Source organism: Gadus morhua, chromosome 3, assembly GCF_902167405.1.
Source record: "Gadus morhua chromosome 3, gadMor3.0, whole genome shotgun sequence".
Lineage (NCBI taxonomy): Eukaryota > Metazoa > Chordata > Actinopteri > Gadiformes > Gadidae > Gadus > Gadus morhua.
The window spans coordinates 11,817,926-11,833,889 of NC_044050.1; the positions used below are offsets into that span (position 1 = coordinate 11,817,926).

Below are 15,964 nucleotides of genomic sequence, written 5' to 3' on the forward strand. Positions count from 1 at the left end.
TGTAATATTTTTGTGTATACACGTTTTTAATCTTCTAAACTTCTATTCCATTTCAATCCTGCCATTATTTTCTATGACTTATTATTTTGCGGAATTACATTTAAAGATTTCACAGATCAATTCGTTTTGATTGGGTTGGACATGCAGTTACATAATGTACCCACAAGTCGGCGGTCAAGCACACAAGACATGTTTGAAGCGCTACTGTTGCATTTGGATTCCAAGACTAAGTTTAATATAGGCTGGTGGTCCTACCAGACCATCGTACTTCCTTTCATTTGAACAGAGGGTGAAATGAAAATTGAGCGGAAGTTTGGTGCAGCATGGTGCAGCAAAAAACGTTCCAAATGGCAAAAAAGACACTTGGACATATCTTGGTCATTTTATCAAATAGTTCACATAATTATAGCACAAATTATAGCACAAACTTGTTCATATTAATAATGATAACAATCTAACAGACAGAAGGAAATTCCAGTTAGGCAGTGCAATGACTTCAAGTATTTGGTTTGGTGGTCTGTATTTAAGTGGTTTGCGATATACGTTTCAGTGGTAACAGCATTATTGGTTTGATATTCACGTTTAAGACAACAGTGGGCTACGAGAAGGGAAGTCTGAGCTATTGGTTAAAAAAAGAAAGCAAATAGTTCAACACTGAAATCAGTCACTCATGATGTGACCTTCCCAGACCAGCCTATATGTAACAGATAAATATGCAGCAGTTATGGAAACATGTTGCGCTAGAGTGTAGTAGCAAAGTGTGGACAACAAACGTTCCAGAAAACGAGGCCAAGTCAGCATGATCTCATTAGAAGTATGCAACACTACATTCCCACCCCTTACTTAGACATTATGAAGACAAGCCAAAATTGGTGAGAAGCTGGTAATTGCAATCGCAGTTTGTGATTGGCTTATTTCAGGTAATTTCACTGTGACAGGTTGTGTCTCTACAGTGTGATGTCATTATTGTTGTTGTTATTTAGGGAGCCGTTCAAAAGGACTTATTCCTGTCCCTCAAGAAAGGCAGTTTTTTTTAGCAGCCATTAGGTCACTTGCTACCACACACAGTACACCTCGGTGTGTGTGTGTGTGTGTGTGTGCGTTTCATTTAATGTGTTCAGGTGTTTCAGTGGAGTAAAGGAGTGGAACCTGGCGATCCTCAAGGTCTTTGCTACAGAACAAAGCATGCACACGCCACACGCCTTCTGTCGTTTCTCCACTCATGCTCCTACTCTCAAGCCAACGCCTCCTAGAGTCTCTGCTTCTCCTCACACTCCTCCCCCCCTCATTGGAGGATCAGCCTCTGAGCCAGGGTCTGCAGGACCTCCCTGTTCTCGTACAGGTACATCTGGGTCTCCCACAGCATGTCCACCAGAGCCGCATCGCTCACCTCGTCCAGAAGCACCTCCTGGGAGAGCTGGGGGCTCAGGCTGGTGTGTGTGTGTGTGTGTGTGTGGGGTGGGGGGGAGAGAGAGAGAGAGGGGGTACGGTTAGTATTAGTACAACCCTAGGTAATGCTAATCACGCTGATCCAATCAGCGTCTACACACACAGCAGCATGGAAAGAACACACTTGATATGTGATATCTACTGTTCCTATTCACACTACCATTACCACTATCATCACTACTTCTAACTACGACCCTCAGCCCAAACTTGCAAGTCCCTTTGGATAAAAGCGTCTGCTCAATGACGACATGAAAATGGAAGGAGGCATGGTTAGCGCTAGCTTCTGTGCATGCAGCCCTTTAGCAGCTAATGCTAACTATGCTTCAGAACGACCCATGAAGGCAGGATTAACAGGGGTGGGACCGACCGGTTGTAGATAGTGTCGGTCATCTCACACCAGGCCGTGGCTCTGTCCACCGCACAGCCGTCCGAGTCTGTACACTAGAGAGACACAGACAGAGGCACACACAGAGAGAGACCGATATAGAGACATGGACAGAGACAGAGACCGAGGGACAGGGACCGATACACAGAAAAGGAGACAGAGAAAGAAAGAGAGACAGGCAGAGACAGAGATTATGCTGAATGTTATTACGGCCGTACATGTGGATTCAACACATGTTTGTAGCCACTTGACTATGAGGACTAGATTGGCCTCTGGGATTAGATTGGACTCTGGGATCAGATTGGACTCTGGGATCAGATTGGACTCTGGGATCAGATTGGCCCTTGGGATTAGATTGGCCCTTGGGATTAGATTGGCCTCTGGGATTAGATTGGCCCTTGGGATTAGATTGGCCCTTGGGATTAGATTGGCCTCTAGGACCTCAGGGTCTCCAGACTCCTGATGTCCCACTCACACAGTCCACCAGCATCTTGCCCAGCTCCTTAGCGCCAACTATGCTCTTGGCCAGCTCCAGGGGGTTGGAGGGCCGGAACACATCCACCGAGTTCACCACCACCTGGGGGGGCTTCCCTGGAACACACACACACACACACACATACACAAGTTGTATTCGATTTTCCCAAAACTAATTATATAAACCCTAAACAGTCTCAACAGTCTCTACAATGTTGCATATGGACATTAGATAAGACAGGGTGGTGGATCACAGAACAATAGTATTTGTATGGGTGCTGAATATCATTACGAGTCTCTCACCGGTGCCCAGGGAGACCACTATGCCCAGCCTCTGGACCTCCTGGCCACGGCCCTGAGACCAGACAAGAAGAACACTTTTCATAAGGTGCAACTGTGGGGGGAATTTTCACCGTCAATCGTTTCTGTGTTAATCTGTTTAGAATAAAGAGTAATCCAAATTTGTAACAATTAGGCTAATTCAGTTAACTAATAAAAGATACAATAACACACAACAAACATAGAATAAACAAACAATGAACAAACAATAATCCGAGGCCTCAGATGGGAGTTCGCCCTGCGTCTCTCTAAGAGCTCTGCAAGGAGAAATCCAATGCATGGGCAAAAGCAAGGACTTCTTATGCAGTGTTGTCAGGATGCTGAGAAAAGCTCTGCCCCCAATAAAACTATAGTATTAGTTAACCAGATGGTAAACTAGCGATGACCCTCCTCAGGATGTCATAAAAAGGGGGGACGTAGCCGTGCCTAATCAGTTGGAGCCCTGGCTTCTCGACCTTCCAGAGGGGGAAAGGAAAACAGGCACATACCAACAAAGGGCAGCTAGAGAAACAGAATCTCAAAAATTTAATTTTCCCATTACACAACCCAATTACTTAGGTACATAATGTTGACTCAATATCCCTATGGTTGGGATGGTCAACGTCGATAGTGACAGAACACCAGAAACTGCTGTGTGTGTGTGTGTGTGTGTGTGTGTGTGTGTGTGTGTGTGTGTGTGTGTGTGTGTGTGTGTGTGTGTGTGTGTGTGTGTGTGTGTGTGTGTGTGTGTGTGTGTGTGTGTGTGTGTGTGTGTGTGAGAGAGTGAGAGAGAGAGAGAGAGTGAGTGAGTGAGTGATGCACAACCTCTGCCTTCAGAGCCTTGTTGTACTGGTGGATCTCCGTCATGGCGTCTAGCGTTGGGTTATTGGACAGCAGCCCTCCGTCCAGGAAACGACCCATTGGTCGGAAATAGGTGGGGGCGGCACCACTGGAGCGGGCTGCCCTCCAGACCAGCTGCTCTGATTGGATGAAAATATATCAATATGTTAAAACATATATTATCACTTCTACATAAACACAAGTGGATTATGGTTCCACCCAGACTGTTACAAATGTGGAAACTGCCCTTTGTAATGTCACTACAGTGAATATTCAGAAATGGCTTTTAATAGCTAATGAACATCGTACCTGATGGTCAAATGGTGGCCCTTTCTACCCGTTACATGTTATGTGATCCTGTTAATTTTCACCCATAATCCGTTGTCCATACACACACACACACACACACACACACACACACACACACACACACACACACACACACACACACACACACACACACACACACACACACACACCTTCGTCGGTCACCTTCCTACGCTTCCTTGCGGGCTCCTGAGTGTATCCTACAATCAACACATCCTCATCCTCCCATCCTGCAACAGTAACAGGGTCCCCACTCAGAAGGAAACCACATGATTTGGGACATCACAACACAGACATATGGAAAAGCTCATTTCACACACGCACCAGCAAACCAGGAGGAGATGAAGTAAATCAAATTAAGATAAGATGGTGGGACTTTCCAGTTGCTGTAACTGTAATGTTTAAAGCAGCCACTAGAGGTACTCCTGTTTGAGGTGAACAACGACTAGCAGAAACATTGAGGATCTAGGGCACTGGCCTCGGGAGGGGGTGAGGGTGTTCTATGAGGATTAAAGAGGACCAACACATCCCCCCCTTTCTGGGCAGTGTGAAGTGGTCTCTTGTTCTCAGTGGGTATGAAAGCAGGGAAGGTATTTGGCACTTCCCTCCAAGAACTGTAGTTAGTAGAAATAGCAATTAGCATTTAGCTTATTTGCTTTGAAGTGAGATGTAGCAGGTACACTGTCTCTGTGGTAGTAAAGAGGTTATGTTAGATTGTTGAGACGACAGCTCTCATGCACTCTCGCAAACCCTCACTCTTATGCAATCTCAAACTCTCACTATTGTGCACCCTTGTGCACTCTCAAGCGCTCTTGTGCACTCTCACTCATGCCCTCTCATGCAATCTCATGCACTCTCGCAAACTCGCAGTCTTGTGCACTCTCTCAACTCTCACTGTCATGCACTCTCGCAAACTCAATCTCGTGCACTCTCGCAAACTCTCACACTCATGCACTTTCATGCACTCTCATGCACTCACACTCTTGTGCACTCCCTCCCTCCCTCCCTGCTACCTTGTGGGATGGTGAGCGGCTGGAAGGTGGCGGTGGAGGCGTAGGGCGGCGCCCTGGCCAGGGAGGGGGGGTCGTAGTTCCTGAAGATGTGCAGCTCCCCGGGGTGCCGGTCCGCTAGCACGCTAGTCACCATCACCCTGGAATTTGTGGATCGAATTTGTGGAAAGTTACGTAACTTTGTATACGGGCTCAGCAGTGAAACATTGACCGTGTGCGCCACATGCTCACTATCGGCCCTTTCAAGGTCCGATGCGTACAAGGACTTTGGTCCCCGTGTCTATGTGTTGCGGGTAGCTGAAGACCTTCAGTGTGTCTGAATGAGTGAGGTCTTAATCAATTCTGGTGTTACCTTGGGTAGCGGACTTCGGCCATCTTGGTGTTCTCGCCGAACTCCTTCTTCAGGAAGTCCTCCAGCGGCGCCGACTCGTACGGCCGGGAGCCCTTGAACACCTGCTCCTTCATCCTGAAGTACAGGCAGCGCAGGTACTCCATGGACTTACCTGAGGGAGGGAGCAGACCCGGGTCCTGAGCCAAAACCACACCGGGGCGGAACAATCCACGCACCACCAAACACCCCTTTGCAGAAACACACACACAAATCCCTCTCACTCTCACACAGACCCAAACCTGAAACTGTCTCACACACGTACGCACACCTAGCTCAGAGAAACACCTCTCACACTCCCACGGATATACACACACCCACACACAATCAAACCTCTGACACACACACACAGACACTCCTCACCATGGATGATGGCCAGGGCCAGGATGCCCCCCGTGCTGGTCCCGGACACCCAGTCGAAGAGCTCCCTGGTGGGTCGGCCCGCCTCCCTCTCCAGGGCGATCAGCAGCTGGATCAGAACCAGACCTTTGATCCCCCCGCCATCTAGACACAGCAACCGGTCCGCCCTGAGAGAGAGAGAGAGAGAGAGAGAGAGAGAGAGAGAGAGAGAGAGAGAGAGAGAGAGAGAGAGAGAGAGAGAGAGAGAGAGAGAGAGAGAGAGAGAGAGAGAGAGAGAGAGAGAGAGAGAGAGAGAGAGAGGCAGAGAGAGAGAGAGGCAGAGAGAGAGGCAGAGACAGACAGAGACAGAGACAGAGAGAGAGAGAGAGAGAGATAGTATACGGAGCAAATGGACCTCATGACAGTGAAATAATGGAATCCAAGTAAACCAGTAGACTGTCAGTAGAAGGGCGGACATGTGACCTACTTCTTCCTCTGGGGTTTACCGCCGTCCACCGCCGACGACCCCCGACTCATCGCTCCGACTGAGGCCGCCACGTGCATTAGGTCATCAAAGCCTGTGCACGCACACACACACACACACACACACACAACACAAATTGACTAATGACCCAATAGCTTCCAGTTCATTCAGACCCATGTCAATAGGGAGCAGGTAAAGCTTAGGGTCTCTGGATCAAGGTTGCCTACACGTATGCTGTGGACTCCCCACAAACACATAAAATATACATTATGATAAACTTCCTTGACAGGGCCAAAGACAACTGGTTGACAAACAATGTTTTTCCTGGAACCGATTTGAAATAGTGGTGGGGGGGTACGTATATCCCAGACATGTACGACCACTGCCGGGTGGTATGACCGCTTGTCCGGTGAAAAGGTATGGATTCTCCCTGCGGTAAGGATCTCAGCAGAACTGTTTAACCGGTACGGTAGTAAATTGATTTCTCTATCAATTTACTCCTGAGGAAAGAGAGGCTCCTAGCACGGATCTGTGCAGAGTGAAACATAAACGGTGCGCACCGAGTTTACATCAAGCCGATCGATGTCAACGGAGCTCCGAGGACGGGATTGAATGGACTGAACTAGGGAAGGAGTAAAACACCAGGGAAGAAGAAGAAGACGGCGAGGAAAAAATTATACCACACAAGGGTTTTGTGTCAGTACTTTGATAGGAGGTTTAGCTTCAAAGGCAATGGCACAAGGGCAAAATTGAGTGCATCGTGTTCCCCTGCCTTCTAGCGCCTTCCAGTGTTTAATCTGGATTTCTTTAGTTCATACCCTGGTATATTCGTTTGGCCACAACGCCCACTGGGTGGGACAACACTGACCTGTACCAATTTGTTTTTCTTTTGTAAACAATGCAACTCCAAAATAGACGTGAAAAAAAAGCTTGGAAAAAAACCGCACAGCTATCCGTCTTTGTTGTTTTACTTTTATCACAGACATCGGAATACGACCATGTTCCATCCTGCCCTCTGAAGCACCAAACGACCACTGATGCTGCAGACCTTCAAGGGGAAATTCCTGTTTCCTTTTCCAGGGGGCGGCTGGAACGAGGCCGGATGTTCGGTGTTAACCCCGAAGACATGAATAGAAAGGCATAGCTTCTATTGATGTATTTTTAGATGACAGACGAGTGAGGCAATGTTATGTCTTTCAAGGCTATTCTTGTGGGGACACGTTGACAACCGAGGAGGAGCTAATTCAAGACTTAGATTCACTCAGATGGCGCTTTGGGGGGGGGGGGAGAGAGCAGTGGGGTGCCTTTCCTAATGGAAAGTAAACCCCACTAACAACCACTAACATCTGACTTGGTTACAACCCGCATTCATTCCCAGGATAAATTACTATTAGTGTTCAAGGTTATCTATTAGCTCCAGCTCCGATCGGAAGCTAAGACCGTAAACGTAAGTAACCAAATTTTTTCACTCTCCAGATGCCCCTGCGTTTAACAGCTTTTTACCCTGACTACACAACAACGCTAGACTGACCTTTTCAAATGTATCCACGAGGAAGAGCGTCTTAAACCTAACTTGACGAAAACACAATTTAAATTAGCTGACATCGCCAAACCAATTAGAAAATACCTATTCGGCATTTCAATGGGCCGATAACAACGGGCGCAGAACAAAATGCCTCTGGATCCATATAGACCTAAAACCGATCACAACGACGAAACGTGGGGCTGGTCAGCGGCAGCCATCTTGGTTGTTTATGAAAATGCCTCAACGACGTTCCCATGGGGGTGCTCCTCCCTTACAATCATTGTATTAAACACGCCCCCTATTACATAAACGGTTGTGATTGTCCCGACCCTGAGCAGAACTGCTGGAAATCTGAGAAGTAAGACATGAGCTTGCAGATTCGTCTGGTTCCCGTGCTACATTTCACCATGGACGGAGGGCCCAACTATAGGATGAGGCGTGGACATGGCCCCTGGTGGTGGAGGCTGGGTGGAGGACAGTGTTTACCTATGGCTGGAGCAGAGGGCGTAGCTGCGGGGGGGCTGGTAGGCGTGGGGGGGTGGCAGCGTTGGACCCCCACGCTACAGAGCATGTCCAGCAGGATCTTTCTATTAGGACCTGGCATGCATACACACGCAAATGGGTTAGACATGCACACGCACACACACACACATGCAGAGAGTAGGAGCGGGAGAGAGGGGGGGAGAGAGAGAGGGGGGGGGGGGGGGAAGAGAGAGAGAGAGAGAGAGAGAGAGAGAGAGAGAGAGAGAGAGAGAGAGAGAGAGAGAGAGAGAGAGAGAGAGAGAGAGAGAGAGAGAGAGAGAGAGAGAGAGAGAGAAAGAGAAAGAGAGAGAGAGAGAGAGAGAGAGAGAGAGAGAGAGAGAGAGAGAAATGGATTTAGAAGATGGCAAGTAAGTGACTATCGTGCATCAACAAAAAACAATGAACACATTCTCTTCCTCCCTCCTCCTCATTACCCAGACTAATGATAGAGTAAGTGCGTTGTTGCTCCAAACACAGATGTTCCCTTTATGTCTTAAAGTTGCAGTACGTAACATTTCAACTAGCTCGTAGCTTAAAATAACCTGGAAATATCTGTCGACAGCGCTTCTGCTTAAATTGTGATTTCAATAGGTTATTGATAAAATCACATCCTATAACAGATGCATTCTACAAATAAAAAAATACTGGGCAACCTGTAAGATTCCCTTTGTTTACAAGAATCAACGCTCCAAAGAGCCCAGCCCAGCTACGCGTCACACAGAAGTGTTTGACTTTACCATGGCATGAATATATAATCCGTTAAAACTCAAATATCATTGTAACTGAAGACTATATCTCACAGTTGAAGTGGGAGGTTGTTATGGCAACCGTTGTCCCCCATTTAAAAAACAACCAAATACGTAGTGAGGATATACCTTGGGTTGGGATGAGGTCATCACTACATATTTAATGTGGGGATCAACTGTCCCCAGCCATCTACAGTTGAATGAGCTCATGACGTGCTCCGAAGAAATATAGCTGCTATCTAGTTAGCCTCCAATTCAACAGGAAAACACCTGAAACCAGGACATGTTGTTCTCTAGAAGAAATATGTTCCAGCTAACCTCACTAAGTCCATTTTAACAAAAATCTATAATAGCCATGAAATTTTATGATAGAATTAGTAAAATTAGTAAAGACAAAAAAATCGCATGAAACCCTTTTGAATGTTACTTATTGCCTTAGCATAGAGTACCATCCATGTGTTGCGTCATGTTATGCTATGTATTATGTATATGCACACATGCTTGTGAGTGACACCGGATATTAGCGTGTTATAAACATCTCCAACAGCAAAGGCAAGGGGCGATTCTGTCTTCCCTTTTTAATGGCTGTGATACTGTTTTTGTGAAGTCACGAGTGGACACACACACACACACACGGACACACACACACACACGCACCTTTGCTAGTGCGAGCGGCGATGAGCCCAGGAGTCTCCCCAAGGTCGTTGTGGATCTCCACGTCCGCCCCGAACACGATCAGAGCCTTGATCAGGTCCATTTGGTCCATCTGGGCCCAAAAAACACACACAGGAGAAGACTCAAACATGGCAGCTCTGATTTTAAAGCTGTACACTTATCCTCATGTACAGAATGTTCACAGAAATGGAGATCACCAGAAATCTAAATAATTCAGGATAATTCAGAGATCCCCATAAACAACTGAAATATTCCCCCATGACCATCCAGTATCATTTAAAATGACGACAAACCATCAGCACCAGAAATCCTAAAAACTCAATGGTTAGAGCATGGCATTATCACTGCCAGGGTATGGGGTTTAAATCTCTATTGGGCCTGACTCACGCTAGGAAATGTATGCACTGATGGATTTGTACGACCCACTATTGGCGCCTATGTTATAACGTCTTTAAGCAAACATTGTGACACTGCACATGCGCACCACATTAATTGAGTACAGGCACCCACACACACACACACACACACACACACACACACACACACACACACACACACACACACACACACACACACACACACACACACACACCTTCATGGCGAGGTGCAGCGCTGTGTTCCCGCCCTGCCCCCTGAGGTTGGCGTCGGCCCCGTGGGTCATCAGCACCATGGCCGCCTCAAAGCGCCCCCTCTTGGTCACAATGTGCAGTGCACTCTCCCCCGTCTTACTGAGGTAGTTCACCGCACAACCCCGCTCCAGCAGCATCCTGCACATCTGAGGGGAGGGAGGGGGGTGGGAGGGATTGGTTAAGATGTGAGAAGAGCACATGAGGGAGACACACATATAATGTATTGATTTCATTTAAATGTCATAAATAAAAACCCAAGAGGCTCTCTTCACATGTATTTAAAGGGATACTTCACCGATACAGAACCGGCGTTCTATCATTATAAAATAGCTATTATAAAATAAAAATAAAGATTTTCTTCCCTCAGGCTAACCCAGTCTTCTCTTGGCCCAGCTGTCCTCCTTACATTTCTACTGACATGACGTCAAATGACGCGTTTGACGTCATGTCAGTAGAAATTTGCATCGTCTCGCTCGCAATCGCAAAACCCGCGACCGACCCGCCCTGTTCAGGCTGTTCAGGCGTACACACGTTAAGTGTGTGTACGTGCGTGCCGGATAAGTGTGCGTGCGTGTTTAAGTGTGTGTGCGCGTGTGTTTAAGTGAGCACGTGTGCGTGTGCTTGTTTATGTGTGGGTGTCCACCTCAGCAGTCTTGGACCAGTGGAGAGGACTTCCTCCGTAAACAGGGTCCTCAGCCTGGAGCTGTCCTGGGTCAGCTGTAAGAACCGCCTCTGCACACCTAACACACACACCCACACAGCCCACTGCAGTGAGTCCCCCATGTACATACAGCAACACATGTAGCCATAGTTAAAATGCATTACAATTTCAACTATTTCCCCCCAGACCCAAGGATCAACACAAATACATCGGAACGGAAACATTGATACGGCCCACCCTCACCCCTTTTCGCTGTACTTCATGGCAGAGTGGATGGGGTAGCCGCTGCCCCCCGTCACGTCGCAGCGCGCCCCGCCGGCCAGCAGGGCGGCCACGGCCTCGGCCCGACCCAGGCGGCACGCCACGTGGAGCGGGGTCTCCCCCGCAGTGTTGAGCTCGTTAACGCCAGCGCAGAGACGTGAACACAGCACCTGGGGGGGGGGGCGAGAGAGGGCCATTTGACACGTTCACTCTGCTGAATAATAGAGGATTTCCTCATTACCATTATCAGTATATTAGGGGCCGGACACTGGAGTGGCTTTAAGGTGTTTTACCTGCCAATCAAAGTACCCCCATAACCTACAGCCTCAGCATCTCAAATGACATCTATACAAGTTCACTAGGCGTCATAGAAAATAGTCAAAATAGTAAATTAGTAGAATCTGTATTGAATATTACTTATCTGATAGTCAATCCAATATCTAATAACAGTCTGATATCCAGACTAAATCCAGGCTGGTTATGTTTGCGAATTGCGTGTTTCAATGGATAATTAAGTAATGCTTGTCAAAAAAAAGTTATACACACGTCAATTAAGAAATACGTTCGGAGACAACGATCCAAAATGTCTGTCTGCAATGTTAGGAGAGCAGAATGGAGAGAAGGTTTGACAAAAGCATGGATGACTGAGGCCACTAAAGAAGGAGGACAACAGGACAGCAGTGTGTAAATAGTTAGTAACTCTACAGTGTTCTGCACAGACGATAACCACGCCCCCAGGCCTTGTTTACCAGCCTATTGGGAACCCCACTACCTCCTGAATCACTGTTTACAGGGGAGCACTCTCAAACTCACTGCTCTGTGATAGTAGGACCTTGTCTTGTTTTTAAATATATTCTTAGGAGGTGAAGAGCTTTTAACATTACTCTTTAGCAGACCTTTAGCCAAAGGGACTTGTAGCAAGTCACATGGAGATACTGACCATTGCAAGGCAGGGGTTATGCATCTTGCCCAAGGATGCTGTGGGCATGAGGGTTAAACCAAAGAACCATTTGAACGGAAGTCAATGATCAAGACCACTAGCCTGCCCTGGGAGTGGAACATGATAACTTAATGATAATGAACATAACGAACCATTTACATATTTATCCTTGTGAAACATGATATTCCACATGGATGCATCACGAATGCACAAATCCGAGAGATAAAGAGGAATAGAGGAAATACACAAGCCACTGAAGGAGTGGCCTACCATGAGAGCAAAATTGCATCCCTAAAAGGGTGTGATAGGGTTGGCCAGTATGATATCACTGATTTCTGGAAAAAAATATTACAAAGCTTAAAATGTATGTGTCAGGGGGGGCTGGGCCATGGGTGTGTCTGACTCCCAGCGGAAAAATCCTGGGTTGGATGTCCCATGTTCACAGTCTACTTGTTGGCATGTTTGAGAAAGATACCCTAACTCCCACCTGCTCCTGTAAATCACTGTCCTGTTTTGCACCACAAGTCGGTCAGGAATAAAGTGTCTGCTATGTGAATAAAATAGTACACATGCAATTACTTTAGCATAGAAACAGTAACTGTCAAGAACGATTGAGAAAGAATGCTGTGACATGGAAACAGTAACCGTGGAGAATGATGGAGAGAGAATCGTCACCTTGACGACGGCGGCCGTTTCCTGCTTGGCGGCGCAGTGCATGGGCGTCTCGCCGTTGTGGTCGGCGATGTCCGTGCGCGCCTGGCTCTCCTCCAGCAGCTCGCGCACGCACACCACGTCGCCCCGCTCGCACGCCACGTGCAGCGGTGTCTGGCCCGAGGCGTCGCGAGCGTTGAGCTGGCTGGCCGGGGGGGGGGAAACACGCCAATCAGACAGGATGTGCGGTTTATGTCTAGTGCACAGTGAGCTTTCAGCGGCGGCCACGCTAATGATGAAGCACGAGCTAGTGGGGACCCCATCCAGGGCGTAGCGCACAGCTCAGACCTTCAAACAGTTACACACCATATTCAAACATTTTCAACTTTGACCCAGTTTGAACCCGACCTATTAAAACAAGGTTAATCCTATTCACGATAGTGTTTACCTATAAGCTATGTTTTGACGTACAGGCTAGAGCAAAGGAAAACAACCGTACATAAAGTCAGCCCCTCTGAGATACCAGAACTATTCGACGTACATTATAAATCTCATCACAACCTCTGAAAACAAACTTATTTTCTGCCGGTGAAGGCCAGCAATCAGGGCTTCGGGGCTCATTCCACGACTAGATTTCCTATTCTGTCGTTAACGGTAAGCTAAACTTTCTTTGTAAATTATTTAAAAGAAAGACTATTAGACAGATGTACGAACACATCCCTAATATAATCAAAAACGAGGTACTGCCGTCTCCGCTGATTTTGATTGGTGGATGACCACAGCATACTCAAGCGCAGTTTGAAAGCACAAGGAGAGCGGTAGGACGCATACAATGACCTCTGACCTCTGGATGTAGTTGTGTTTCAGACACTCCCGCAGGCCCCGGTCCACAGCAATGTGGGCGGAGCTCCAGTCCGGGTGGCTGCGGAGGCAGTCCACGATTGGCTGAGTGCTCTCCGCCTTCAGGTGTAGGGTCTCGTAAAAGGGGCGGAGCTTGAGGGCGTACTGCGGGAACCAGTTCAGGGCGTCCTCCTCCGCTGGCACCTGGAACAGCCTGGTGGTGGGGGGGGGTATAAATACATTAACTGTATTTATATGGCTCATAGATGCTGTGTTCCCCTCGCAGGAGGTTTCAGACGCACTATAGGCGGCAGGATACTGTAGTGATCAGGGTGTTGACACACTGCTGAAATCTAATCCTAAATCTTGAATCTCGATCCCGCATATCCTCAGCCTACCCGTCGACTTCTAAGAGCAAGCTACCCAAACCCCCTACCTGCTGCTTTACCATACCACATGTAATAACTATTTATTAATCAAGCAGGCACTTGCAGTGAATTCAGATGCATGTAGTTCGGAGGAGCAGGTAGGGGTTAGAGCATTTAGCTCAAGGATGCTGAGGCTGTTGACTAATGGAATCAAACGTTGAACATTTAGACAGGGAGTCTAAATGCTAAAGTAGCCACTATACTAACGTGCCTCTTTGCATCTGGGTCACTTACAGGGGTATGTCAGTTAATACAAAAAAAACAAAGGACAAATAATGCAAAAGATTACATAAAGTTTAAGAAGTTAAAGTGCATCTGATGTTAAAAGATAAGTTTACGAGTGATACTGGACATGCAGCTTCACGTGCAGGTTTAACATAACACTAGAGACTACTGGCTTTGTAGCCCCAACCCACCTCCCCCCCTCCTCCCCCCCTGGGTCAGAATGACTCACCACAAATCAAGAAAACACTCAGTATGTGGGCAGCAAGCTTCTATCACAGGGGACCACTGTCCTCAGTGCATGTCAGTTGTAACGTGAGAAAACATAACTGAGAAGAACCACAAATTTGAACCAAACTAACAAAAAAGTCCAGCTCTAATGCCTACATAGAATAAACACAAAGCCTGAGATGGTCCCCTCTAGGGACTCCTTGATTCAATGCTTATTGTGTATAAGTATGTTTGTTTGTAAGGGAATATGTATTGTTTATGACTATAATTCAGATAATCTGTGTACTTTTCCATTCACCACAGTGTCAAAAAGTTCATTATGAACTTGAAGGGGTACCATAGTTTCTATAACAATTTGAGGATGTGGTAGTGCGTGTGTGTGTGTGTGTGTGTGTGTGTGTGTGGCATTCAGGTCGTTGCATGCATGCATGTATACACACACAGCAGCCTGCAATGCTGTAATGTATCCCCACCTGATAGCCAAAGTGGGATTCTCCGGACACATGAGCACACAGTCCCATGACTGACAGGCCGGGTTCCGGTACAGAACCATACGACCCTCCTCCTTCAGCCGGACCTTGCCTCCGGTGCCGTAGTCGGACAGTGGCACATCCTTCACACGGTACGGGTTGGAGAAGAGATTGGACGACACGGACGAGACCGTGTCTAACAACCGACCCAGAAACTGCATGGTCACCTTTGGAGACAGAATGTGGGTTAAAGAGACCTGACACGAACAACGACGTCTACTCACTGTACAACTAGGGCCCCTGGTCTGTTGTCTGAATCATATTTCAAGTATTATCTTGGCTATTGTTTATTTGCCAATGAGGGACATGAACAAGGTATACAAGCCATTGCATTAGTATTTTAATTGCTTGCTGCATCCGGTACATTCAACACCATGAACCCTTCCTACACTAGACAGTAGACACTGGCTTAAAGGATTGACAAGACAACCTCCGTTTAATAAGTTGGGTTAGTGTAGATAGATACATATTCTATATATTTTGCTATGACTTAATTCATTGTTTACCTCTTGATACCTCGTATTTACCGTCCTGTACTTAGTACATTCTACTGTGACGCCCGACAATTCCCATGTGGTATTAAGAAAGTACGCAGGCCTGCATCCATTTTAACAGCTTATTGCCCATTCCTATTTCCGCAGCACCACCACTCCACTCTTGGTGGATCTCTCTCATGAGTCTGGGCTGATGTCGTCTCAGCGTGCAGATCACACTGGCTCTCAGATGTCACGAGTTTCTCACCGACCACAATTTATTTGACACGCGCCACACAGTTTACCTAGGTGTATGTCCTGTCTGTTAAATGCATTTCGTTCCGCATTGTTTGTGCCTATACAATAAAGCAGTGAGCCACCTACCTCTCCAGTGAGTGTAATCGCATTAGTTTAGAATGAGCTTGATGCTGTTGGTAGGGCTGCTTCTTGCCCGCCGTGGAGTTGACTTCTGAGTCCTGACGTCAACGTCAACAACCACTAGGTCGCTGCAACCAAGCTTGCTTTGATTGACGTAAGTATCAGACCAACCAAGGGTAGCAATGGGAGGGACCTGTGGGAGGAATGCAGCGAGCAATCGCGCACGACACCTTTGCAA

At 47.3% G+C, this 15,964-nt stretch overlaps 1 protein-coding gene across 3 annotated transcripts; it reads right to left on the reverse strand.

Annotated features, from left to right (window-relative positions):
• Window positions 1-368: 368 nt before the first annotated feature.
• pla2g6 (phospholipase A2, group VI (cytosolic, calcium-independent)) lies at window positions 369-15,870 on the reverse strand. 3 transcript variants are annotated; one of them, XM_030351994.1, is made up of 19 exons: window positions 15,733-15,870; window positions 14,819-15,042; window positions 13,469-13,678; window positions 12,649-12,829; window positions 11,016-11,203; window positions 10,755-10,851; window positions 10,075-10,257; window positions 9,465-9,573; window positions 8,026-8,136; window positions 6,018-6,108; window positions 5,555-5,718; window positions 5,156-5,306; window positions 4,807-4,943; window positions 3,946-4,023; window positions 3,452-3,606; window positions 2,612-2,663; window positions 2,310-2,425; window positions 1,817-1,890; window positions 369-1,430 (listed from the first exon to the last, which is right to left on the reverse strand). In XM_030351994.1, the coding sequence occupies exons 2-19, from the start codon at window positions 15,034-15,036 to the stop codon at window positions 1,286-1,288; spliced, it is 2,460 nt and encodes an 819-aa protein (XP_030207854.1). In that variant the 5' UTR covers window positions 15,037-15,042; window positions 15,733-15,870; the 3' UTR covers window positions 369-1,285. The 3 variants fall into 3 exon arrangements, with proteins under 3 accessions (XP_030207854.1, XP_030207856.1, XP_030207855.1); XM_030351996.1 differs by lacking the exon at window positions 8,026-8,136; XM_030351995.1 differs by lacking the exon at window positions 3,946-4,023.
• Between the last annotated feature and the right edge of the window lie 94 nt (window positions 15,871-15,964).

What these genes read in the sequence shown, in the direction of transcription:
- pla2g6 (XM_030351994.1), bottom strand. Translation starts at nt 15,036, where the DNA reads ATGCAGTTTCTGGGTCGGTTGTTAGACACGGTCTCGTCCGTGTCGTCC. An exon ending in CGCTGCACCTCGCCATGAAG is followed by an intron (nt 9,574 to 10,074) that starts GTGTGTGTGTGT and finishes TTTTGGGCCCAG; the next exon opens with ATGGACCAAATGGACCTGAT. An exon ending in AGTGGTCTCCCTGGGCACCG is followed by an intron (nt 2,426 to 2,611) that starts GTGAGAGACTCG and finishes TGTGTGTTCCAG; the next exon opens with GGAAGCCCCCCCAGGTGGTG.